We start from the raw sequence: 27,035 nt of genomic DNA on the forward strand, positions 1-27,035 counted from the left end.
GTGCAACCGATACAACTACTAATTTGCAAAGATGAAACCTCCAAGTGGCTCAAAATGATTGGGCCATGTGCATAAGCTTACATTAACAGCCAGTAAGGAACTGCATGCCATTTATTATAATCTGAAACAGGAGGCTATGCGTAAGGTTGCTCCTTTACGACCTAGTGGTCGCAGGTTCGAGTCAGGAAACAGCCTCTCTACGAAGCGGGGGTAAGGCTGCATACATTAGAACCCAACCCAAATCCCACAGTGGTGGGAGCCTTGTGCAACGGGTAAGCCAATTTTTTTGTTTTCCTGCCTGGAAGCAGAGGGTAAACGGGCAGGACAGAGCTAATGAACCCCCTATCGGTTCAATCAATAGGGGGCAGAGAAGTCATTTCTTAGAGAGAGAGAGAGAGAGAGAGAGAGAGAGAGATAGAGAGGGCGTGCTAGCATAGGCTGAACCCGCGGACAGGAAATGTAATATCCGTACCCAAAAAGTAGGGCTAATTTGAACTTTTCACATTTTGTGTGAGTTATATATATATATATATATATAAATATATTCTTGTAGATCTAGTAAATAAGTGAACACCTAGCTTAGTGGTTGGAACTCAATTGATTAAGAGGTCTAAGGTTCAATTCCCATGTGTGTCAAATTGGATTAATATTCTTTTATTTTAAATTGTTTTGTGCACGCCATTTGTTAACTACCAAAAAATAAATAATAATAAATAAATTAAGGAAAGGAAGGGAGAGTTGCATGGAGTACATGAGATAAAGTAGGAGATAGAATAGAAGAGGAAAGTAAAAAAGGAAAAGGAAAAGGAAAAGGAAAAGAGGTAGAGAAGAAATAGGATGCAGAGAGAAGGTGTCGTCCTAAGTTAAGACAAAGAAAGAAAGAGAGGGAGTTAGAGAGAATCTAGAAGATCCTACAAGTTAGGAATAGGCAAGAAGGGGGTGCTCTCACTTTTGGGGAGAGAAAATAGGAATGAAATCTAAGAAAGAAAGGAGTGAGAGAGAGAGAGAGAGAGAGAGAGACAAAAAGAAGGAAAGAGGGAGAGAAAGATATGGAAGGAGAGTGAGAGTGGGATGATTTGGGTAGTTACCTAAATCATGGACTGAAGAGAGAAAGATAAGATGGTCGGTGGGGAGAGATTCCTACCTACTCAAAAATGTGTGTGAGAGAGAAATATCTCTACCCCCCAAATCGTGGAGAGAAATCAGAAAAGGGAAAAGAGAAAGAGAAAAGAAGAGAAAAGAAGAAGGGAGGAAGAAAAAGAAGAAAAGAAATCAAGGATTCGTCATTTTTAGAAAGGTTCCGTACGATTTTCGAGGTAAGATACTAAGATGTTCTAATCTATGATTTAATTTTTTTTTTTAATGTGCTACTTGGAGAAAGACTATGGCTTAAAGGTATACAAATTTGGATTGTGAGGTGATGAGAGAGAAAATAGGATTTTTCCAAGTTGATTATATTTTCTGGGTTAGACAGTACAGCAGTCCGAGATTGTTTATAATGTTGACCATAGTTAGGGATTATTGTATTGTCTGAAATAATATTAAGAGTACTTATAAGTGTTTAGATGGCCTCCTGAAAATTTCAATAAATTCAGAGTTAGATTGATATATCAAAAATTTCATGTACTCGGATAGGTCACTGGCTGGGCAATTTTTTGTACACGAGAATGAGGGTGGTGACGGAGGGACAAAGACTTCGAGTTATTACCTGATTTTTGTACTGTAACAACTTTTATGAATCTTGTAAATTCATAAAAAGTTGGACGCGATTTGAGTCGGGAAAATGGATAAATTTAGGGTTTTAAATTTGTTGGACAGAATCTTAGAGTCTGAACACAGTTTTGGGGGGGAATGGATACCTAATCTAGGAATGTTTTTCTGATTTGATTTTCGTATAAGATTTATATCCATGAGTTAGGTTTCAATAAGATCTGGTTTCAACTCGTTTGGAGTTCCAGAAATATTTATTTTCTATTTTCTCTGTCAGTACACAGAATAGGATAAGGCAGAATTTTGACGGAATTGTATAGGAAGGGTATAGCAACTTGATGGGGACATCCGTGTGTACCAAAGGCGCTGCCGCAAAAAACCAGCCACTTTCACTATGGCTGGAAGACACTTTCGTGGGAGAAAACTAGAAGAGAAGAAGGAAGAAAGAGGAGACTACCGCTAGCCTCACCCCTCTCTCCTTTCGCTCTGATTGGCCAACCAATCATGGACCCCACTAAATAGCTGGGGCAAGATGGGAGATCTATTAGTTATTTATTTTAGATATTTAGTCTTTTTATTTGTTTTTCCAAGACTTTGAGTCAATTTAGGAAACTGAATAATGCTCTTTTATTTGCCCCAAGTTGTTGGGTTAAATTAGGAGACTATTTTTCAGTTGGGTTATAATTTCCTAGTTGGTATTTTTTTTTTTTTTTTTTTTTATGTAAGGCCAAGGGCCACGACTAAATTTAATTTTTGGAAAAAAAAAAAAAGACCATCTTGAGCTGTGTGCATCTCCCTTTCTCCTTCCTCATTATGTTCTAACGTGAAGCAGGTTCTCTGTCCCCCAGGGTGAGCTCTGTTTCTTCTTTCTCTCCTCTGATCTGGGTACTAGGTAAGGTATTAATCCCTCATCTATTTCTTCCCTCGCCTCCCATCTCTTTCTGGTTTCCCTATTCCCTCCCCCTCATTACTGCCTTGCTGAATTAATTATAATACCCTGTTACTGCTGTTTTCAAAGATAATTTTCTGTCATTAAAATTTTGCTGATTTTTTTTATGGCCGAATGAACTGAGGAAGAATTACCTGATTTGACTTGTAGTTGAACTAACAATACGCTGTCATGTTCTTCTCCCCATGTCACCAAAGGAGGCCTTTGGATGCACCAGTACGGTGGAGTGACCAGATGCAGATGGATGAGGCGAAAAGGACTATGGGCAGGCCAAAAATGACCACTGAGGAGGTAGTAAGAAGAGATGCAAAAGTTAAGTCTTCACCCAAGTATGGTATCTAACAGAGCTACCTGGAGGGCTAAGATCCAGGTTGTCGACTGTTCGTGAGTGGGATGCCCGAAACCTCTCTTTTTTTTTTTTTTTTTTTTTTTTTTTTTTAGATCTCTCATATCCATGTAGCCAACCCCATTTAGTTGGGATAAGGCTAAGATGTGTTGTTGTTGCATTGTCTTCTGTTTCTAATCTCCATGTTTATCATCGTATTGTGCTGCCTCCATCAATTCCAGTCCCAACCTAGGTCCCAGTGAGTCAAACATAGCCCACGTGGACAGCAACTATAGGAGAGTCCCTCTACATCACGATTGTTCTACTTTGAGCAATAAAAAGAACCGATATTTGGAGCAACATCAAGGTGAGTGCGACCCCATGGAACCAATGTACTGTTTTCATATAAAACTCATTTTCAATTATTTTCATGAAACAGCATAATTTGGAACGGCATGATGTTTAGCATTTGTTGTTTTTCGTTTCTTCAAGAGTATGTTTTTCAAATACTATACATGTTTTGAAGCATGATTTATTTTACTATGGAGAAAGTGTATGGATGTTATTTTATTTAAAACATGATAAGACCCTTGATGTGTTATAGATTTAGTACGGATTGCGTTACCGTTGGACTGCAACCCTTCCAACAGGGGGTTATGCGTTGAGGTGAACTACTGAGCACAAGAATGAGGCAAGAGCGTGATGTTTAAGGAACATGGTCCAGTTCTATGAGCCAAGAGCTTGACGCTCGCAATTCCTCTGTGGTACCCATGTTTTAGATCAATTTTTGGATTGCATTCTTCTTCAGTACTCTCTAGTTACTGGTCTGTTTTACTTCAAATTTCACTTGGTAGTTTCTGACTTCATTCTCTCTGAAATCCTGAATCTGTTTCCTAAACATTCTGATCATATGGCTGTTCTAATTCCGCTATTGGCTTCCTAGTAGCAGTACGACATTCTGCATATCCAAATCTGCCTATTCTTCTACTAGAGCAGACCAATCAACCAGGTTTATAGCTTGTTCTGATATGTCAGTCCAGAGTCATAATTTTCTCCTATTTCTGCTCTTTATTCTCTTGCTGGATTTTCTGCTTTGGGATTAGCCTCCATCACCCTTCCTGGTGTTGAAACAATGTCAACATACCTTCCGAACTCTCAGATTGGAAATCAGCCTTAAGGTGTATGTTTTTTAAGTTTCTGTACCTGAAGGAACAGATTTCTTAAAATACCAATGTAAACTTACTTTGATATCAAAACTTTGACTTCCTCATAGAGCATCCTGTTCCCTTCCTCCTGTCTTCTGAAGCAATGAGGAAAGCATATCCACATCCACCCAAAAATACCCTGCTACATGGTCTGCAGTCTGCCTTCTCTTGTCGACGATGCCAAAGGGTTTGGATATCCTTTTCTTATGTGCATGTGTGTGTCTATTATTGCTTGTGTTATTGTTCCCCCTTCTGAATTTCCATGTAATCTTCTTCTTGAGCGTCAAAACCCACCCACCCAAGTCATAGCCTCCAACTCTTACTTGAAAAGAATAAAAACTCCCAAAATTGCCTTCTTTCTCCCCTTCTACTAAGGGCTTCTTCTTCTCCTTAATCAATTAAGCACCATTTGGACTGCAATTTGTATCCCTTGTGCTATTAAAATCAGCATCCGTTCTGATCTCGGAACTCTTTCCAGCACCTGCATTAACTAGATCCTCCTCAAAATGATCATCAGTCCCTCTGTTGACCTCTTGCAGACCCACACCCACTCGAGTAAACTAGGGCAACTAGTTCCGGCTGGTTGAAGGACATACCTCTCCCAAGTCCCAACAATGGCTAAAGGCGGGGCAGATCTCCTTCATTCATACAACTGTCACAGTTAGAGGTCAGCAACTTTATACTGCCAACCTGGTCGGAAGGTATTCAGTGTAGTCTCATTACAAGATGCTTCATAATGATGAGGGTTTCAAGAGATATATTTGGAATCACAATGTTGAAATCTTTATGTGGATTACTTGCCTTGAGAAGATATTGAGAATTGAGTTTCATTAGAAGAGGATGGAGATTATCAAATGTTTGCAGGTTCTGTAATCAGGTGGAAGAAAATGTGAATCACCTCCTTTGGAGTGTTAGTTATTACAGACCAACTTGATGGATGAATTAGCTTGGCATTCATATACATATTTATTATCAGTAAGGAAGTAAACAGTGCAAGAGGGCAGACCTCATCGCAACAGTAAGATTGCTCCATTGTGACCTAGGCCTAGTGGTCGTGGGTTTCAGTCCAGAAACAGCCTCTCAGCAAAGAGGGGGTAAGGCTGCGTACGTCATGACCCTCCATAGACCCCGCAGTGGCAGGAGCCTCGTGCAGTGGGTACGCCCTTTTAAGGAAGTAATAGTGTGAGGTCCACTTGAAGTAAGAGCTGTAGCATGAAAGAAGATGATCCCTTTCACTGTTTTCTGGTGTTTGTGGAGGGAAAGAAACACTATAATCTTCAAGTAGAAGAAAGAATCGGTGCTCAGGGTTACAAGACAAAGTTGATTGTCTCAGGTTGGTCATTTGTGGTACCAGATTTTAGGGGGAGTTAACACTTTCGGGATTTAGGGAGTTGGGATGATCTTGTGAATGGGGGTGTGGGTTTTCACAATATTTAAGGAATGGCTTATTTTCGTAGGAAGCTCCAAATGTGGAATGATCACATTTGTACGGTATACTGTGCATACAGGTTGCTTATTGGCATGATTTCAACACTTGTATTACCTTCCTTCAGAAAATATTTAGATCACCAATAGGTCCTAGAGAGAAAATACCCACCTGACCATAGCTGTCAGTCGCTTAGGCGATGCTTTGGCATCCAGGCGCCTTAGTCACCTTGGTCGCCTGGGCATGTGCCTTGTTGGTTTCACCTTGCATCCAGGCCCCCTCAAACACCTCGGGTCGCCTAGATGCTGTGACAACTATGCACCTGACTTTCTCCCCACCAGGATATTCTGCCAACGTAAATATAGAGCTTATTCAAGAGAGAACAATCTCAAACCTTGGTTTTTCTCACGAGTGTAAGATTGGAGCCAACATAGAAGTTCAATCTAAATAAAAAGGTTTTATGCCTTTAAAGAACCTTCAATTGAGATTACAGGTGATGTATATCCCCATCATGGTCTTCATTATCACAAGAGGAAGAAGAAGACCAGCCAGCAAGACCAGGCTAGCGTTGGGCTGGTTCGAGCCTAGCTGGTCCCCACCTTTTTTGGCCCTATGCCGGCCACATCAACAGCCCATCGGCCAGCATGGGATACCCCTTAATTAAAGTAAATTTGCTTCCAGTTTTGGACTTCTAGAAGTCCGTCAAAGTGCCCATCAATCTAGTCTTTACAGCTGTCCACAGCTGTCCAGAAATATCTCCCTTGTGGCCTGCCGTTCTCCAAATACGGCTGTGATTTTTGTCTCATTGTTTGACTGGTCAAAGGTGCTTTGTAAGTGCCTTTTAGAAAGTCCCTATAAGTTGCTTTTTTGTATTTTCTTAAGTCACAAGTTAGAGTTTAGTTGCTATTCTATGTTAGTTTCTATTTTAACTTAGTTTCTAACTCTGGAACCACTTTCTTATTTGTAATTTCTAGCACTCCATCAAAGAGCAATTGCTGTAACAGTTTGACACAATTGATTAATGAAGAATTTTGCAGCCTATTGTCACGGCCTTAGACCTCTCCCTAAGCAACCATAACGGCACTTAGCACTCCCACACTAGTACTAAGTCAGCCTTCCTATATTCCATAAGGACTTGAGAAGAGAAATAGTGAACACAAGAGAGTGTTTACGAGAAAAGAACTTATTATACTAAAGAACTTGAATACAAAGCGTAAGACTCTCTTGCTTGGTGCTTGGTTGGTTGGTTGGTTGGTGAGTGCCTTTGCCAAATGAGGCAACACCTATTTATAGGCACCCATCCTTACAAAGTATGCCTAGGATTTGTACAAGTGTCTCCTATCCAACGGTGTAGGGAAAGTTCTAGTCAAGTGTACTAGAAACTTCCCACCTCCTTCCTACAAAATATCTTCAACAAATATCTACCACAAATATCTTCTTATAAAATATCTAGTTACTACCACATTGTAGAAAACTCTAGAACTTGGACCTTACTTAGCCCAATGGCCTAAGTCCATGGGCTTGGTGAGCTAGGCCAGTGGGCCTATGTTGTGCGGGTTGTGACACTATGCTTGCTTCCATCTCCGGAGAAAGGATGAACAAATAGCTGAGATATGTGAGGCGCCCAGGCTGAGATAGCCATTATCTCACCCACAACTATCCTTCTTTTATTACTGCCATTTGATTATTGTGAAAGAGTGCTTTAAGTGTATATTACAAGCTGATTGGAGATCAAATGTCTTCTGGAAGATCAGATCACAGAACCAACAAGAACCAGGATCGAAATCAGCCAACAGTCAGGGTTTGGGCCAGATCGATATTGGCCAGAACTCTTTCAGCCAGCCATTCTTCAAACCCTTTTAGGGTTATTCTGAGCATACCAGGGGCGACCTTCGACCAAAGAACCAAGGCCATCTGAGGCCTGGTTTGGAAGCCACAGCCATCTCCCTCTTCAATGCTGAAAACACTGTTTCATCCCGATCTGTTCCAGCTTGCTGCTGTAACTTTGTTGCTCTACTGGAGGATTTTTGTGAGTTATTCCGTTATGCACATGCCCTAATCCGGTCAAATTTGAACTTTTATGATAGATCTCACGCCGGATGTCGTCAGCACCAATGATTTGTGGATTGCAGCAATCTACTGTCACGAAAGAAGGGATGACCCTACTTGCCAATGCAGGGCTTGTCAGTCGAACTGGAAAGGGTTCAAACCCTCCAAATCTAAATGGATGGTGAGTGACCTAACACCTCCCCGCTCGTACCCCCCCATACATGGTAAAATGAGTCGGGAAGACCTTACACAAATCCCTGGGGAACCCCCTAATGATTGGCAAAAGAGCACTGAGTGCTGAAAAATACAGCAACTAGGCAGACCACCGGCAGCACACCACTGGCGACCTATTTCCAGTGGCCACTGTTGTGCTGAAACGCCTCAATTGCATGCAGGACCCGCTACGCGCGTCGTGGCCAACTCCACCCATCCTCCCACACTACATGGAACCTTTCCTCTTGACTTGGACATCTTGTGAGTCCAAGGTGGTAGATCCAAGTGACCCGGCCATCAGCTTAAATCAATTTAGTTCCGGAATGGTGCATAAGTAAACAGGCCTCAAGGCCAATAGCTATGTGTTGGAATATTGTTGGAATATGTGTCCACGATAAGGAGAGTGTCCCCATCGTGGCATGATTATCTTATTAACTTTCTTCGTAGATCTCTAGTTTCCTAAATTAGAGTTAGACTAGGATTGTATTTCCTATTCCACCTATGATGTAGTTGGATCTATTTATAATAAATATACGATGGGAAGGAGATTGCTAAATAGATCGGCTGCTCCTCTCCCTTGCCGTCTCTCCTCTTCTTCCTAATCTCTCGTTTCTCAAGTTATTAGTTACAGATCTTTGGTTTTCTACATGGTATCAGAGCCAGACTCCCAGTAGCTACTGATTTACTCCAAGATATCTGTTTTAAGGGTCGTCTAAGGTTCTCTGGTTTGTGGTGTACAGCCACCTATGCTGTACCCCCACTTTGGGAAACCCTGCAAGGGCTGTCGGCATCTCTTTTGATTTTTATTCCCATAGGATTGAAATCGATCGCCGTCCCTTCTGTTTCTTTGTGATTTTTACCTTTTTCTGGTCTGAATCAAGGGCCGACTGCAACTGTTGTCATTGATATTGCAGTATATAACTTCGCTGCAAATCGAACTTCAGCAGCAGCCTTGATGTTGGTTTGGAATTCCTCCGACAGATCTCTGTTTACCTTTTGGATCAGGTCAAAGAAAGCTGGCCTCTAAGCAAGTTAAATCCTAAAAGCTTGACTCCAAGTGTTGTCTTTACTGTGAGAGTTGAATCAAGATTCACTGCTGGTTCTGTTCATGCGCCAGATCTGAGTTGCAGGTACCGAAAACTCCTTTGTGCTTGCTATTTGGAGGCATGAGTGTGTCAGAATCAAGAGTCCCTTTGGTTTCCAAGCTTCATCTGAAATTTCAGGCCAAATATAGGCCAACTGAAGAAGTTCTCTCGATCTGAATCGTCCCATGTCCGCTGGTTCTGTTCACGAATGAGGTTGAAGACAACCTTGCAAACATGGTTATGTTGCTGGTTGCGTGAAGCAGATATCCACGATATTTCAGAGTGGGTTGGCTGGTTGTTTTGTCTTTACCTCTAATACTATTGTTGATTTCCATATTTACCCCTCCTTTAATCCTTAATTCCAAAGTATCCTTCATTTATTCTCCCTTCCATGTTTGCCCTTATCTCATAGGTTTATCAAATGGCTTCATCCTTGCCTCTGGTAGTGTGGTTTAATGTGGGATTGATTTCCAATATTGCCTATTTTTCAGTTGGTTTCCCACAAATACGGAAATACCCCTCTCCTAGTCCCATAGAATGGGTAAGTCATCAAGTCTTTCCCATCTTGTCATAATTGCTTTATGGTTGATTTCACATTCTGATAACCCCTCCATTGCACTCTTATTTACACCCTGCCATTTAGTGTTTTTCCATTCCAGGAATATCCTTTGGCCTTGGATTGTGATTTTAATTGCCATCTCACTTTGGAACTTGAAATTAATTACAAGAATGTCATTCTCCATTGCAACTTCAATTCTCCTGCCATTCTCTCACAGACTTCAACCTATTTACGGTACTGCCACTCCCTGTGAGATTGAGGGATTTACAAATTTTCCATTTAATCTTGGGCATTTTGATTAATTACGGTTCTGCCGTTGCCCGTTGTTATTGCCTATCATGAACTTGGATGGGTCTATATCAAACCCAATTGGGCATTTTGACCCAGGTTCCGCATCAATTGAGGATTGCTTGATGTAATTACAAATTTTTTATGGGGTATATATATATATATATATATATATGTGTGTGTGTGCCATATTATTGCTTTGGTGGGCCCAAAATCACATCTTTGGGATCGATAATGTTGTTGGCACTAGCATTGGCATGCCATGGTTACTGGAGATTGTATGTTCAGCCTTGCTGCCGCGAGGGGGAGATTAGACATTATTTTATACTCTTGGTTAAGAGTTTATTCGGGATGCTGATTATTGGAATTATTTGTTCCCGTATAATGCTACATGTGAGGAGGAGATTGGAGATTTTTATCTGCTCTGCACAATTTGTCAATGAGAGATTTTTGTTAGTGAAAATTATTTATCAGCTCATGTCTTCAGTAACGATTTTAGCTTTCGAAGGGCAACATTAATGAAGTGATATCTTAAGATGAGGTGATCTCCTAAGGATCTAAGTTGTTGCCCTTCATCTTTACCTCTTTTAAAGCATGACATAGTGTTTTTTGAAGATTGGTTGTCCACCTTGTGCGATTGAATTGATTCATTTCTTTGAAGATCGAGTTCTTCCCTTATAGTGAAGATCGTTTTTTCCTCTATTGGAAATAAAGTTCCGTAATTATAGGAGAGCATTTGTCATTGTAACCTGTCTTACTGCTATGGTATTTTGGATTGAGGTTGATGATATGTACCATTTCTGCGATTTTTTGGTTCTTCCTTTTGGAGATTGAGTCTTCCTCAGACCATGGTTTGAAATCTCACTGAAATTTCGGCAAAATTTTGGAATTTCGGTGTTTTATTATTTTTGCCAAAACGAAATAAGGCCCGAAATAACATTTGTACAATATTTCGGTCAAAATTTTGGTATTTTGGCCGAAATTTCAGTATCATTTCGGTATCTCGCCTGTTTCGGTACATTCCATGTGTTATAAATACCATATCTCAGTCGAAATTTCGGTATTTCGGCCAAAATTTCGACTCTATCTCTCCTGTCTCGGTGGTTTCGGTTCCATTTGCATATTTTGAAGGAAAAACACTCCAAGTCTCCAACAAACCTCTAATTAGCCACATCACACATTTTGACTTCCATTGGACTCCTACAAGATCTACACATTCAAAACTTAGGAAAGGTAAATTTTTTCTCCAAAACCAGGTAAAATTTTCAGAATAGTTCGACGGTTGCTGCCAAACAAATGTGCAACTCTAAAACAATGTCATGTCCTAATATTTTTGCATTCTTATGTTCTAAGCATGTTTACTAACCTTAAAATAAGTTACCCACCAAGTTTCAGATCAAAATATGGCCATTTGACCACCGAAACAAACAAAAAAAAATACACCATATCGGCCGAAATTTCGCCGAAACGAAACAAAACTTCAGTTTCTGAACCCACCGAAACGAAACGAGATTTCGAACCTTGCCTTAGACATTAAAGATCAAGTCTCCTCCTCTTGAAGATCAAATACTACACATGATGATGATTATCTACTTTCCATTTTGTTCATTGCTGATGGTTCAACACAACATTTTTTGTCTATTAATGTTGTTGATGATGGTATGCTTAAGTTGGTATTGTCACTGGTTTTTATGGTGGTTGATTGATGTTTCCACTAATTCCATTAGAGTCTACAACTACTATTCAAGATTGATGTTATGCTTTTTTTTCCATTCTCGTTCGTCTAAGCTGGAGCTTTATTTTGATATATGTATACTCCAACTTGAGGGGGTCTTGGAATATGTATCCACGATAGGGGGAGTGTCCCTATCTTGGCATGATTATCTTATTTCCTTTCTTAGTTTAAATTAGAGTTAGACTAGGATTGTATTTCCTATTCCACCAGTTAGACTAGGATTGTATTTCCTATTCCACCTATGATTGTAGTTGGATCTATTTATTATAAATATACAATGGAAGGAGACTGTTGAACAGATCGGCTACTCCTCTCCTTGCCGTCTCTAATTTTCTTCCTCATCTCTCTTTCCTCAAGTTACTGGTTACAGATCTTTGGTTTTCTACACTATATAAGCTCACTAGGACAAAATGTGGGAAAGGAGAGAAAGGGAAGGAGAAGAAGAGGAAGGGAGAGGAGCTCACGGCTACTTCGGTTCTTGCCGATTGCCACCAAAGGCAAGCATATACCTTCCTCAACCCCATTTCCTTCTCATTTTGGGTTTTGGGTAGTTAGTGAATCGTGGATTCGCCGGGTTGCAGGGGTACGTCTCGATCCCGGTGACTTCCGATAGCCGGGATGATGTGCATTCCACTCCCCCATATGGTTTCCGAGCTCAAAGTGAGCCACCCAAGCTCCTGAGTCATTTTGGACCAAATAGGGAAGTTAGGGTTTTGGCCGTATATTGGCATAACTCCCAAACGGCCGGTGAAAATGCAAACAACCAAGTTTAGATGAAAGTTGGGAAGGCCCCCCATGATCCCCAAGGAAAAATCCCCGACAATCAGGCCCAAGATAGCGAAGTCCAAGAATTTGTTGAACTTCTAAGTTGGTCACCGACAAGAGCCAACCAATAGGACAACCTCCAACCGGTGACTTTTTGATGTCCAAATTGGCCTCTGTTCACCCCACCGACTGGACACAGTCACCTACAAGTGGGTCGGCTGAATTGTCAATTTTGACATATTTGATACTTGGGGGGGAGGGCCACTTTTGGGGGAAGACCCTATGGGGCCCCCATGGATACTTTTGACATGTATTAACTCTCGTTTATCCTTGCAACTAGGACAGAGACCATCACATTCAGAGAGGCATAGTAGGGTTTGATTTGGGTATCCAACTTGAGAATTTTACTTGCCCGGTCAACAGACAAGGTGAGTGGTGGTCTGACTTTTTTTTGCAGTATTTTTAACCTTCTAGAACTGTATGCATGCCATAGCAATCATGTTTTATAAATTACATGACATGTATGCTACATTTGAATAGTATAACATGTTTTATTGAATTTAAAATGTATATGTGATTTGATTGAGTGAACAGGATCAGGTGTGACCGAAAGGGATTCTGCTACTGTGATCATCATGTAACTAATTGCATCATGCATTGGTTGTGCATTATAGTTATGGCTACAGATATAAGGTGTGACTGATGGTAATTCTGATATCGTGCCATGGTCATGCTTGGAAATGGATGCGCGGTGTGGCCGATGGTAATTCCGGTACTGCGTATCCCATACTAAACTATATGTATGCTAGTTAGGTTTAGACATGGATGTGATGTGGCCGATGGTGATTCCGATATCGTATTCCATACTACTTGTAGTATCACAATGAAAGGCATGTAGCATATTGTGGTTAAGTCTCATTTCCTATGCCACGACCTCTTGCCAACAGGTGATGTGTTGGATAGCCCAACTATGATATGTTGGACAAACCCTTCCGGAATGCCACTTCCGCGGTACGATGTGATTGTTACCAGAAACAAAAACTATTATGATGTGGCCGATGGTAATCTGGTGTCATGGCTGCCTAGAGGGGGTTATTAAGGGTTTGTTGGGTGACCGATGGTTATATTCCGGGACCGGTAGGCTCCTAATCACGACTAGGGTTTGTATCGTTGGGTGACTGATATGCGATTTTCGGGATCAAGGATGCAACCTAATGTGTCATAGTGGCATGAAATCGACTTAATTGTATGTTAGATAGTTAAAGTAAAATGAATTGCATCACTCTTGCATTATGGGCAATGTGCGTGTGTGTTTTCTCCCATCCCTCATTGAGCTAGTTAGAGCTCACACCACGTGCGTATTGCTTTTTATATGATGATGCAGGTATTGTCGTGCCGTTGGGCAGTAATATATCCTCTTCGATGGCTGAGTTGGCGGCGATTGGTGGACACCAGAGCCTGGGAAGCACAATCCCAACTACGCTTGCAGATACTTGTGTATGCCACACCCTGAGCCAAGAGCGGAGCTGCCATCATCTTTGGTGCCATGATTTTGGATGTTATTTGGTGGATTATTATACTTATGTATTGGTGAATGTGGTGAGGAATAAATTTGTTATGTAATATATACTTAACATTAGTTCTTCCTCAATGGATTTATATTTGTACTCTGATTCTGCTGCTACGATTTTAGATGGTTCAGTTATATTGTGGTTGTGACGGTTAAGGTACTGCTATCAGAGATCCTGGTAGAGATATAGGATGGGTAAGCGTCCTATTCACACTACTGGTATCCTAGCGGGAGCGGGGTGTGACATATTACATATTCTACTCTACTTATGGACCTAGTTTACTCAAGTGTGAGACGGTTGTTTATCCTTATCTCTGAGTTCCTATTTCAGCAATGTTTTAGGGTTCTAATTGAGCCGTACTTGGTTGAGAGTTATTTCTTTTGGGATTTGTTTACCTAGGATGATCTAGCCTTACATTAACAGGTCAGGCAGAAACTGGTACGTGATTTAGGTTCATAGGGGCAAATGAGCGTGCATTTACATATCCAGGCAGTATACGTCCTTATTAAAAACATAATATGAGAAGTCCATAAATATATATATATATATATTCTAAAGTGCATCTACCAACTTGTACTTCCAACCTAAACTATGTAAGCAACTCTTCATTGGCAGGGCCTATCAAGTTCCAAGTATCTGGGAATATCACTCACTAAAAAATGATATCTAAAATGTCTCCTCTATGGCTGTGGAATGTGTTCATCCATAAGTTTTCCCTTCAACTGAAACAACAACCAAGATGAATAGAGACACATTGGACAAAGGCATTTGCATCGGTATATTGAGACACAATCTACTAATTGTAATTGATCTATTTCAGATACAAGACTATTATACCATGGTCTCATCGACTAGCGTTTATAATACCTCGGGAGCTAATGAGACTGATTTAGTGAAATTCAACTGTCTCAATTCCCGCACCAAAAACTCGAGTTCCTTTTTTATTTCCTTCTTGATCAATGACAAGTGACAACCGGGAAGTGAATCAGTAATGAAACCTTCACTTCATGAAGACTATTTTGTTCTTTCATTCCAGGTAACCTCCCTGAAGGATCAACTAATGGAGGAGGAGTGGTATTAGACAACAAGCCTTTCCTCTCTTTTTTTAAAATAGGAATTAAAGGAGAAAATTCGGATACCAGAAGGATCACCATATATAACACGATGAGTCAAGTCCAAATTACATGTGGTACACCTACCACAGATAACTGGTGAGGCAATCACCACTATATCATAGTAGAGCCTAGTAGTCACTAGGATACTATCACCAGTGATATGCCTCTGGTCACACTAAGTGAAAGAGAATGATAGCAATCATTCATGCATCTAGTCCTCGTAGAAAATTACTTCATCAGTCATTACATGTTTGTTGGCTTCAAAAATAAGGTACGAAAGGCAAACAGAAAGGCAGGAGAAAATGGTTTCATACTCCGTCTTAGAAAGATTTGAGATAGGTGGGAACTAAAATAAACTTAATTGTTACTACAACCATATAGGATGAGCAGTTAAATTAAAATAAAATAAAATAAAAAACCAGAAGCATTAAGCACAAGTGCTTCTCAAATAACATTCAAATTGCAAAAAAAAGCATACCAGTGTCCTTGCTGTTTTTACTGTGTCCTTTCTTGTATGAACAAAAACCATTGCCTGATGGCCTTGCTTCAATGACTCAACAACCTATAGACCAATAAAATGGACCACAAATAAAAACAATAATCCAAAGAATATCAAATAAAAGAATATACAAGGGAAAATACCTTATTATAGCATATCGTATTGAGTAGCTGGTTGCGAGCAGCAAAATTCTGCTCACTGATTCCAATATACTGCTGTGCAAGAGGCACTGGACGGTAGCTAGAATCGAAGAAGAAGAGTCCCGTTTCAGGATTCACCCTCAAAAATTGTGCTACCTAGAAATTCAAGAGATTTACTACACTTTAAAGTGGTTACCATCGAAGAAGAACACATAAACCGATAAATACTTTAACTAGGGGGCAATAGCATACTCCTATATTGTGACAATTCCGGATATTACTAACCAGAATCTATGAAGAAGAAGAAGAAGAAGAAGAAGATTACAGAAATAGGAACAAGAAAAGAACCAAGAGAGAGAGACGATAAGAACACCCTGGGTGTAGCTCCGCTGGTCCAAAGGCACTGTGTGTTAACAACTGATCTGTCACACGGGTTAGGTGTGGCTGCGTGTAACCAGGCAGTTTCAAGGGGTTCCTTGTTAGGGAGAAAGAGAGAGAGAGAGAGATGATAGGAGAAAAGGGAAGAGTACCCTAGGCCACGATAGGATTCAGAATAAGCCTATTATGATCTAGTCCCACTATTTATTATATTATGAAACCTACTAAGAGTCTAATTACAAATAAAGACAGACAACTTAAACTAACAATGACTTAAAGCAAAACAATAACTATCAACACCAAACATTCCCCCCCCTCATGAATGAAGTATATATATCACATGGATTAGTGGTTTTGACAGCGATTTCAGCGAGATATCGAAATCTCGTACGAGATTTTGTATTATTTGTATCACCTGACCCTCATCTCAAGATCTCACGAAACCGAGAAAATACCAAGATCTTGGCAAGTTCTCAAACCATTCAGGAACTCATTTAAGAAAGAAAAATTACCTAATATCCAAAATTAAATACCAAAAGTAAGATATCTACTACATAATGCTTCAAATGAAATCTCTGTTAAGAAAAAATAATCAGAAACCAATGAAAGAACAAATACACAATACACTAAGAAACCTACTAAAACATGAACATTTTTAATACTTCAAAAAGGAGATAATATACTTCAGAAAAGAAGTATATCATGGCATCTTGCACTAATGTAAAAATTCTAAGATACAATCAATCATACAAACTATTTTAACATTAAGGAAAGAAGGATATATGTACTATGCCTACTGTTTTAATCCTATTAAGAAAGCAATAGACAAAACGAAAGGGCAAAAAGAATACAGCACTCGAGTGTAGATAGAGAAGGCAACTGGACCATTGATTTCTGCCATGTGATATATCAGGTAGCAAGCCAAACAGTAGAATGAGAAGAGGACACCACGTATTAGTCATGTATTAAATTTGGGGCCCTAATTCAGTCGTAGGCCTACCAATAGTTCATCTACCCTTGTTTCCTAAGAGAGTAAGAGCCCATAGTAATTGAACAAAAAGGTAAAACCATTTCTTTACCCTGTTCGGACACATGGAGGAGTCCATTTGGCCCAAACATGTCATGTGATGAGGTGGGCCTATAACTCAGTGAAATTTAAGGCCCCAAGTAACTGATATAGCAAATATTGCTCCTGTTTTTTCATGGAAGGCAACACCCAACACCCAAGGTAATGCAACGGTATTGAGAGATCAACAACCCCCAATAATGTTCCCCAAAGTTCCAGTTAAATCAAGGACAGTAAAAGGGAGTCTGAAAACCAGATTTAAAACAAACCCAAAATAGGGCAGAAACTAGGGCAGCCTGCGGTTGGAGATGGGAAGCTCAGAAGAAAGGGTCAAACCTGGATCGAGTGGAGGTCCTATGGTGGCATGGTGCTGATGAAAACCCCAAAATACCTTGGGAAACTGCCGGCTGGTTTGGGAGATCCAGAAGTCCTTAATTTCAGGACCTTAAATAAGGAAACTTGGAGAGAACCCTGTAGAAGATGATCCCGGCCTCAGATGGAGCTCCAATGCTGGTCGAGTCTCTCTCTTAGGATGATATACAAAATCCCAAAAGGGCTAGCTGATCAGGCTTCAGACTTGGGAGATATGGCCACTCGATGGAGCTTCAAAACCCTAACCCTCCTTACTGAAATCGATTGTCTTGGACTGTTCTTCACTGTTTCTTCAATCAGATTTGGTTGGTGGTCTTCAAACTAGTATTAGAACACTCTCACATCACTCTCTCACAAACCAGAATAGAGAAGAAGAGAATGAGATGGGATAGGTGTGGGTGTGGGTGTGGGTGTGGGTGTGGGTGGGATAGCTATCTCAGCCTTGGCCTCTCACACACAGCTATCTCAGTTGTTGAAGAATTCTCTCTCAAATTTTGTGAGCATAAAGCTGCAATTTTCATTCATAAAAGTCGCCTAAAGCTACAGCCATGCCTCCTTTTTTCTAGAGGTTTTTTCATACCAATACATAATTGGACTCAACTAAGAAAAACTACTTAAAATAGAAATCCTACATAGCTTAGGACTTAAGCTACTACCTAGACTTGTCCATAAAATAAACAACTTAAATTGTCCAACTCAGAAAGAAGTCTTTCCAAAAATAAATCTACAACTCCAACATGGAGTAGGAATCAAATAAAGCAATAAAACAACACCCACTAGAAATTGCAAGAGAGACCAAGCCCATCAGTAGGCTGGTTTGATCAGACCAGATCAGAGTCATCAGACCAGATTTGGGCTGCTAGTACGCTGGTTCAATTGGGCCTTTTCCTTCTTCTGTAGGATAGGCCAGCATGTCTATCTACATCACAAGGTGCTAAATCGTTTACAAAGAAATTGCATAAAATGTACAAGGAAAGAAGGAAACTTAACTTCAAAATATACGAAAAGATTGATAAAATATGGACATCTACCAGAAAATAAACCTATTTAAGAAATAATAATAGCAAGGTCCTAATTTAAACCTGTGAAAAGATGGCCCCTATAATATCTTAAAAGGAAAAAAAAAGGAGGGGAAATGTAAGAAACCTACTATTCACCTAAAACAAATAGATAACTAGAAATATAGAGATACAAAAAATACTACTGGACCCAAAAATAAAAATAAATAAATAAAAACTCTTAACAAATATTAATTATTTTTTCTAAAAACACCAACAAGTGATATCTACCTATATATTTATCACCACTAGGGAGTTAGATGATAATTAACACTAGGGAGTTAGATGATAATTAATATAGATTTTCCCAACATTTTTTTTTTATGAATAAATAAATTCATTACCAAGTAGAAAAAAATATACAAGGGGAGGAAAAAAAAGGGGTGGCAAAGCCAAACCAAACAAGATCCAAGCGGAAAATATAGAGAAGGGGGGCATCAAGTATGAGGGATGGTATCAATCTGAAGGTTCCAAGAGGGGGGATCTAGGGACAAGCCGAGGGTGATTAGATTTTGGAGGAAACATCGAAGTAGATGGCTTTCCAAATCTTGTCCAAGGAGCGGGAATTGGAAGACCGTCTACAGATGTTACGTTCCATCCAGATATGGTTTATGGTTGCAGAAAAGGCAAGCTTCCCAATGGTGTCACAGATGTAGGGTCCCGAAAAGGTCATGTCAATCCATACCCATTTCCTATCAAAGGGTAGGATAGGTCTACTAGAGGGCCAACTTCTATAGAGAACCAATATCCAAACGGAGGAATAAAGGGGACAGGAGAAGAAGAGGTGGGAAATGTCCTCAGTGTCGTGACGGCAGAGGCAGTAGGAGGGGGAAACTGGGATATGACGATGGATGAGGAAAGCTTGGGTTGGGAAGCAGTTAGTGAGACATCTACAAAGAGTGAGAGTGTGACGGGGAATGTGCCCTTTGAACCAGACGAGGTTGCGCCAAGGAACCACAAGGCCAAAAGATCTAACAAAAGACCAAGCAGAAGCAGAGGCAGAGGCAGAGGAGAAAATCTCATTAGAAGAGGGGAGCCAGATGCATTGTCTTCTCTACCTCGATGCTCGGGAGGGAGCGGAGGGGGAGAAGACCAAAGGTCATGAAGAGGGAGGGGGATGGAGGAAGGTCCAGCCCAGATGGGACAAGATACAAGAAACAGGAGCAGATTTGGGAATGCTAGAGTAAATGATCTTGGGGGAGACCAGGGAGGGGAGGATGCCAGAGGGGTGCCAGGGGTCCAACCAGAGGGATGTGGTCTGGCCATTGCCAATAGAGAAAGAGATGGCATTGAGGGCCAAAGGTCTAAGAGTGAGAATATTCCTCCAGATCAAGGAAGCGTTCGGAGGAATGGGGGCCGTCCAGAGGGAGTGGTGCTTAAGCAAGTAGGAGTGAATCCAATCTACCCAGATGCCCTTTTGCTTAGACACAATTTTCCAAATGAGCTTAAGAATACCCACAGAGTTGACATCTTTAATTTTCCTAATTCCCAGTCCGCCTTCTGCTTTGGGAAGGCAGACCTTGTCCCAACAAAGAGGGCGAAGAAATCTGGAGACATCAGAACATTTCCAAAGAAAGAAGCAAAAGATCCCTTCAATATTCTTAACGATGGAAGCAGGAAGGGAATAAATACCAGACCAATAGAGGTACAGATCGAATGAGGGTGAGGCGGCCAGCATAAGAAAGCAGCTTGCCTTTCCAAAGCTGGAGCTTCTTTCTAAGGAGGTCAAGCATAGGGGAGCAATGATGGGCGGAGAGCCTGGAGAATATGAGAGGAAGACCCAGGTACCTGACAGGCAGGGAGCCCAAGGAGAAACCCGTGATGCCAAGAAGGGGAGCCTGGATGTCAGGGAGACCTCCGAGAGAGAGGATCGATTTGAGAAGGTTAATGCGGAGGCTAGAAAGGTTTTCGAAGGCATGAAGGGATTCCATGATGGTGGAAATGGAGAGGGGGTCGTCTTTAGAGAAGATCATGATATCATCAACAAACGCCAGATGGGTGACAAGATGGGATTTGCACTTGGGGATAAAAGAGATAAGGTGGAGGTCCGTGGCGGATTGGATGGCAACCTTGCCTGATGCCTCTACCAGAGGGGAAGTAGCCAGCAGGGCTACCATTGACAAGGACAGAGAACCCGGGGGAAGAAATACAAGAGTGTATCCAGTGGACAAAGGAGGGAAGAAAGGACATGTTGAATAGGACTTTGGAGATGAAATCCCAGCTCAATGTGTCAAATGCCTTGTGAATGTCAATTTTGAGGAGACCAGCAGAGGAATGGGATTTGCAATCGAAGCCTCGAACAATCTCATGACGGAGCATGATGTTATCAACAATGCTCCTACCAGCAATGAAAGCGGATTGATTTGGGCTCACAAGGATGTCAATGACTTTCTGGATTCTATTGGCTAGAATTTTGGCAACATATTTATAGAGAAGGTTACGAAGAGAGATAAGCATGAAGTCATTCATGAAGACCGCCCCCTCTTTTTTGGGAATGAGGCAAAGGAAGGTATGGTTGATACCACTGATCTGATTGGGGTTAAGAAAAAAAACTGCGGACAACAAGAATGAGGTCTTGATAGACGATGTTCCAGCAGGAGGAGAATAAACCCAAGCTGAAACCGTCCGAGCTAGGGGTTTTGTTAGCCTTGTGAGAAAGGATAGCCGAAAGGATGATGGACTGGAGGCTAGGAAGGAGGTCGTTCGGGACAAATTTGTTGAGGAGGTGAGGGATGAGAGGGCGGAATATTAGGGGGAGGAAGATGCCCTAGAAGTGGGAAACAACTTCAGCTTTGATGTCCTCAAGTTTGCGAATCTCAATACCGGAGGAGGAGATAAGTTTGGGGATGGAATTCACATTGTTTCTAGCCTTAAGGGACCTGTGAAAATAGGCAGCATTCAAGTCCCCAAGATCCAGCCATTTGATGCGGGCTTTCTGACGGAGGAAGCTTTCTTCTTAAGCAAGGAGGGAGAGCTCCGAAGCAATGGAATTTTCCTCAACAGCAAGATCAAGGTTGAGGAGATCACATTGAATTCTGGCTTGGATGGAGTGGAGTTTATCTCGATAGGAGGAAACACGGAAGAAGATATTGCCAAAGGTGGAAGAATTCCAGAGCTTGAGAGAGGCTTTGACATTCTTGAGCTTTTTGGCAAAGGCAATGAGAGGAAAGGGAAGGGTTAATGGGAATGCTCCAAGCATCTCTAACTAATGAGGGGAAATCAGGGTGAGATACCCACATATCAAAGAACTTGAAGGGCTTGGGAGTTGGGACCAAAGGAGCGGAGGGGAAGGACATGATTGGAGATCGGACTATGATTGGAAATCCCTAGGAGCTCGAAGTAGGCACGGGAGGGGAAGGAATCAAGCCAGGCATCATTGACAGGGGTCCTATCAAGGTTGCAAGCCACAAGGAGATTTTCGGATCTTCTGTTGTGCCACGAGAATTTGACACCCGACCATCCAAGATCATTGAGGCTAAGGTCATCATTGCAGTCATTAAAGGACTCAACTGCCTGATGGTCAATGGGGTTGCCCCCATGCTTCTCATGGCTAAACCAGATGACGTTGAAATCACCCACAATGCCCCAAGGGCTGGAACCCGTACAGTGACTAAAGGAGCAGAGCTCAGCCAAAAGGGGAAGGGGAATCATGCAGGGGCCTAGGTTATGGGCATAGATGATAGAGAGGTAGCAGATGTGGGTTCCAGAAAGGTGGGAGATGGAGAGGTGAATGGCCTGGGCCGAAGATGAGAGGACGGAGATAAGGAGAGAAGTGGGATCCCAAAGGATCCAAATCCTACCATTGGGACTATGGAGATAATTTGAGATAAGGGACCAGGACGGAGCAATGGAGGAGATAATTCGAGGGGCATTCACTTCAAGAACTCTGGTTTCCAGAAGGCAGCAGAGGTTGAAGAGGGAGGAACGAATGCATGATCAGATGTCAACTTGCTTGGACGAGATTCTATACGGTCCAAGGGATCATAAGAGGGTGGTAGAATTGCGCAGCAAGTGCTCCGAGGAGCATGGAAGAATTCTGGTAGTGAAGGGGATGGTTCTAGGGGTAGTTCTATGGTTATACCCAATGACAGGAAAGGAGGGTGGAGGAAGGTTGGCTTTGGACCTGGAGGAAGCCTTGGCGGTGGAGGTGGTGGATTTTTACTTCTTTTTGGAGGGGTTCACTAAGGGATGAGGAGGGGGGGAGGAGGTTCCAGAGAATATGGGGATAGAGAAGTCACGATGATGGGGAGGGGTAGTGTCAATGCATGCGGTGGTCATGGTGGTGGGATGTGGTTCTGTCTATACAAGCGGTAGGTGCAATTACAAGAGTGGCCTGGAGACTTCCAATTGGATCTGCAAGAGAAGTAGCCAGCGAGTCCACATTGGCAGCCTGAGGGGCTGAATTGGACACAAGAGATGGGGGCCCAAGGGGGCAGTCAAGGTAGCAGCATGGGCCTTCGAGGAGGCATTGAGAGGAGCATGCAGAGGCAGAAGATGTTCCATGGGGCCTTCCAAGGCCAGAGCTTCGAGAAGAACAATAGGGGAAGTGGGCATACAACCTTTAGGGCAAGCCTGGAAGGCTAGAGAGGACTGAAAGAGGGAGGGGGCCATGGGGGGATGGAGGAGCATCGGCGGCGGAGCCTTCTAAGGCCAGAGCTTCCAACGAGGGAAGAAGTCTGGCATCAGAGACGGAGTGCTCCAGGAATGAAGGGGGGAGCCATGGGGGTAGCTGCCATCATGGTTCAATTAGGGAGAGAAGAGGAGGCAACGGGTGAGGAAGAAGGTGGATTCGGGTTTAGGTTAGAAGAGGGGGTTGGGTTAGGGTTAAGGTTGTAAGAGGAAGACGGGTCGGGTGAGTCTAAGTGGATAGGAGAAGGGTTTAAGGTGGTGAATGGGTTATAGAGATTGCCCGGGTAAAGTGGGTGATCCGTGAGGAATTTAGAAAATGTGTTGAGGAGTTGAACTGGTATATATTGGTTCAAAGGAATGAAGGATGGAACTGGTTCAGGTTGGGCTAAAAGGATGGGAGTGTTAGCATTCGTGGTAAAAGAGGCACGAGGAGAGCTGGAGAAGGCTAGGCATTTTGCAGAGAGGGAAGCATTGGGGAGAGGGAGAAGTGGCGGCAGAGGAGACACAGAAGGAGCAGAAGGCAGGATCGAATCAGAAGGGGGCACATGTCCAGCCTGGCCAACTAGAAGGGAAAAGGATTCATGGGATGAAGCAAGGGGAGGGCAGGACGCAACGTCAGAGTTGCAAGGAGGAAGGTTACCAGATCCATCATCGTCTTCAAGGGGCACGAGTCTCAAAAATCTGTTGCAACCAGCGGTCAATAAAGATTCTGATGGACCGGAGGTCCTAGCACGAAGATCCACAAAGGCGTGAGCAACGGTAGTGGAATCCGAAGATGGTCGACTGAGATTTGTTTTTCTATTTTATTTTTTTTTCCTTTGAAAGGTGAACTCAAAGGAAGTCGATTCCTACGGATGCTTGTCGCTCGACTCTGGCAAAGATTGTGAGAGATCAGAGGCTTGATGCTTAGCACAAAGAGAAGTGGTGTGGCCGAAGCACTTGCAGAGAGTACACGTCGGAGGGAGCTAGTCGCATTTAACTTCTTGTGTGAAAGAGTGTCCTTCTCCGTCAATGATAGTAACCATGGAGGGTAACATCTGATCAGCTTGGACCTCGATGCAGATTCTTGCGAATGACAATCTATCCATAGTCTTTGTTCTCTTGTCAAAGTACAAGGGCTTGCCGATGATGGATCCGATCAAACTTAATCCTTTAGGGCACCAAAAGTGAAGAGGAAGGCTGGGGAAGATGACCCACAGAGGGATGGAAGAAGGCTCAGAGTGGTTGAAGGAGGTGAATTTATCCCACTGACGCAAAAAGATGGGTTTTTTCCCCCACATACCAAGGGCCACTGTCTATGGTGGCAGATTTGTCCAAGGTGGAGGAAAAGTCGAAGATGAAAGTACCATTATCTAGCATGAAGGTGGAAAGGGTGCCCAAAGGTTTCCATTGGTTCAGGAGAGAGGTTTTGAAAACAGAAAATTGGGGGCGGCTGCCAAGGAAGAAACTCATGACACAATTGCTCCATTTCTGAATTTCAGATTCCAGGAGGCCAGGCAGACAAAGCCCAACAGGGTTGGAGTTGAGGGAAGCAGGGGGTGGAAGAACAAGGTGTGGCCAGCGGAGGGAGGGAGGGAGGGAGGAAGAGGTGTTGGGGGAGCTGATGAAAGTGTTCCAGGGACGGCAGAGAGGGGAACGTGGGAGGGAGCGGGGAGGAGAGGAGGAGGCAGGAGGGACTAGGCCGGTGTTAGGGTTATCAGGGGCTGGAGGAGGGCCGACAGCGGAGGCCGCCTGAGGGGAAGGGGCATGGGTTAGGGGTTAGTCAGTCATCAGAGGAGAAAGGGGAGCTCGACGAGAGGGGAAAAGAGGTTTTTTTTGCAGAACACATTAACTGCAGTATACCCCTCCCAACCAAATACCTAATAAAAAAAAGAATCAGCAAGTGTTGTTGCATTAATACAAAATGTAGACACAAAACATTTATTAAAACTTTCTATTATAATTTAATTACTTTTTCACATTAATGAAGTTAGCCACAACCAGCGGGCCGCCACTTATAGGTGATGTCTGTGTCCAGATTCGATAACCTTATTCATATCTGAATAGTATCAGTCTTTTTCAAATATTTATAAAAAGTAAGTGCAAGAATTTCTTTACTAGGAAACAGATATCCTACACAACAAGCATGTAATCAAAAAGCGAACCTCCAAATAATTGGGTAGAGTAGCTGAAAGGCCCACAATGCGTATCATAGTCTGTGTTGACTCAACCTGTTAAAATCAAAAGCAGATTATCAGAATCTAAAAACAGAAGCTTGACATGTTTGGTAAAGTCTAATAATGCTCTTACCAAGACCTGGTTCAAAATCTGGCTTTATCGACCAACAACCAACCAGTGACCACTTTCTCAATAGGGGGATTAAAATAAGAAGAAATGAAATGAGGAGACCGAGAATTGATATCTATCCGTGGTCCAACCATTTTCCCGGCCCTTTTGTGCATGCCAACTAGTAGTTCAATTGCAATGGGGCTGTTAAGTGTTAACCAACGTCTCCTGCCTCATAGATTTCAGGGGTGGTTCAGGATTCATTAGTTTAACTCATATCGGGTTTCAGTCAGGTCAGGTTGTGTCAGAAGCATGAATTTGATTACAAAGACTTAGCATCTCAAGCCAAAATAATATCTGCTGTTTTCTGACTTTTTTTTTTTATTTCATCTCAATGACTTTCTCTACACAATTCAACCATCTTGATTTTGCACTTGCCCTGTCTCATCTTGACATGTTGAATGGCCTATTCAGGTTTCTCATTTTTTATTCAGCCAGATTTTGTTTCAGTTAGACTGTGTGCCAAAGCCAGCCCAAACCTCACTTGCTGCAAATTCCTAGGCACAATAACATTGCAAGGGGACAGTGTAAAAGTGAACTTGAAGGTAATAAAAGCATGAAACCAAAGGATTAAAGGACAACCCAAATGGTCAAAAATCCAAAAACATCCTTTCAGAAAATTATACGCTTGGTCTAGCGACAACCTGCACACTTCTCTCTCGTCAAAGACGATTTTGTGCATTTGTCCCTCTTACAAGGGAATCATCATGTGACCCCAATTTTCTTACTGATTGTTTCACAAAATGGCATCATACAACACTACAACTACTACAGATGACTCACATTCCATAGTATATCATGCACACCAAAAAACTAGTTTCAATGCATGGTTATACAGCATGTCAGTACAAAAATTGCAAATACCAGTGTGTCACACAGTATGAACCTAAAACTATAACCCCAGTTCCAGCCATTTAACTTAGAAGAAAAACAAAAATATGCTATGAAATTCTTGTGAGTTAATTCACCACAATTATATCTTCCTGCTTGATGTGTTGCAGCAGCCAATAAAATATAAATGTATAATAAGTTATTATATGTATATGTCTTATATTTATTTATAAACACAACAAGAAAGATAGCTAAAGGTCTTTTTCATAATGGACCATGTAAAATAAATAAATTTCTACTAAAACCTATAATCCAATGGCATAAATTGGATACAGGTATATCAAAGCCATTTCCAGGATGTTAATCACATGTACTTACATTATCATAGGACAAAATAATATAGCTGTAGAATATTCTATGTATAATATAATTTACCATATATATCTTAAGCAAGTTTCACCTAATCTTCTAATTAAAAGAAGTGTTTTGCAAAGAACTAACCCCAAAAAAAAAAAAAAATCTCTGGATTCAATTAATATAGTAAATAAGAATATAAATTTAACTTAAGCTTCTAATTACTTGCTTCTAACACTGGACATGCACCCCACCCTTCACACACACACACACAAAGAGAGAGAAGAGAGAGAGAGAGAGAGAGAGAGAGAGAGAGTAATCCCCAGAAATTAGAAACCTAACAGTATGTTTTCAGCCCAGGGGTATTTTCTTAATTTTACACTGTTGT

The 27,035-nt window shown here is 41.8% G+C and overlaps 1 protein-coding gene across 5 annotated transcripts in view; it reads right to left on the bottom strand.

Annotated features, from left to right (window-relative positions):
* Positions 1–27,035, bottom strand: part of LOC122077530 (DExH-box ATP-dependent RNA helicase DExH14) — a 139,045-nt gene that overhangs the window by 96,941 nt on the left and 15,069 nt on the right. For all 5 annotated transcript variants that reach the window (XM_042643497.1, XM_042643505.1, XM_042643512.1 and 2 more), the window contains 3 exons: positions 25,282–25,347; positions 15,638–15,790; positions 15,474–15,557 (listed from right to left, as the gene is read on the bottom strand). In XM_042643497.1, coding sequence (XP_042499431.1) covers positions 15,474–15,557; positions 15,638–15,790; positions 25,282–25,347 — 303 coding nt within the window. The remainder of the gene's footprint in view (positions 1–15,473; positions 15,558–15,637; positions 15,791–25,281; positions 25,348–27,035) is intronic.

Source organism: Macadamia integrifolia, chromosome 1, assembly GCF_013358625.1.
Source record: "Macadamia integrifolia cultivar HAES 741 chromosome 1, SCU_Mint_v3, whole genome shotgun sequence".
In the NCBI taxonomy this organism is placed as follows: Eukaryota; Viridiplantae; Streptophyta; class Magnoliopsida; order Proteales; family Proteaceae; genus Macadamia; species Macadamia integrifolia.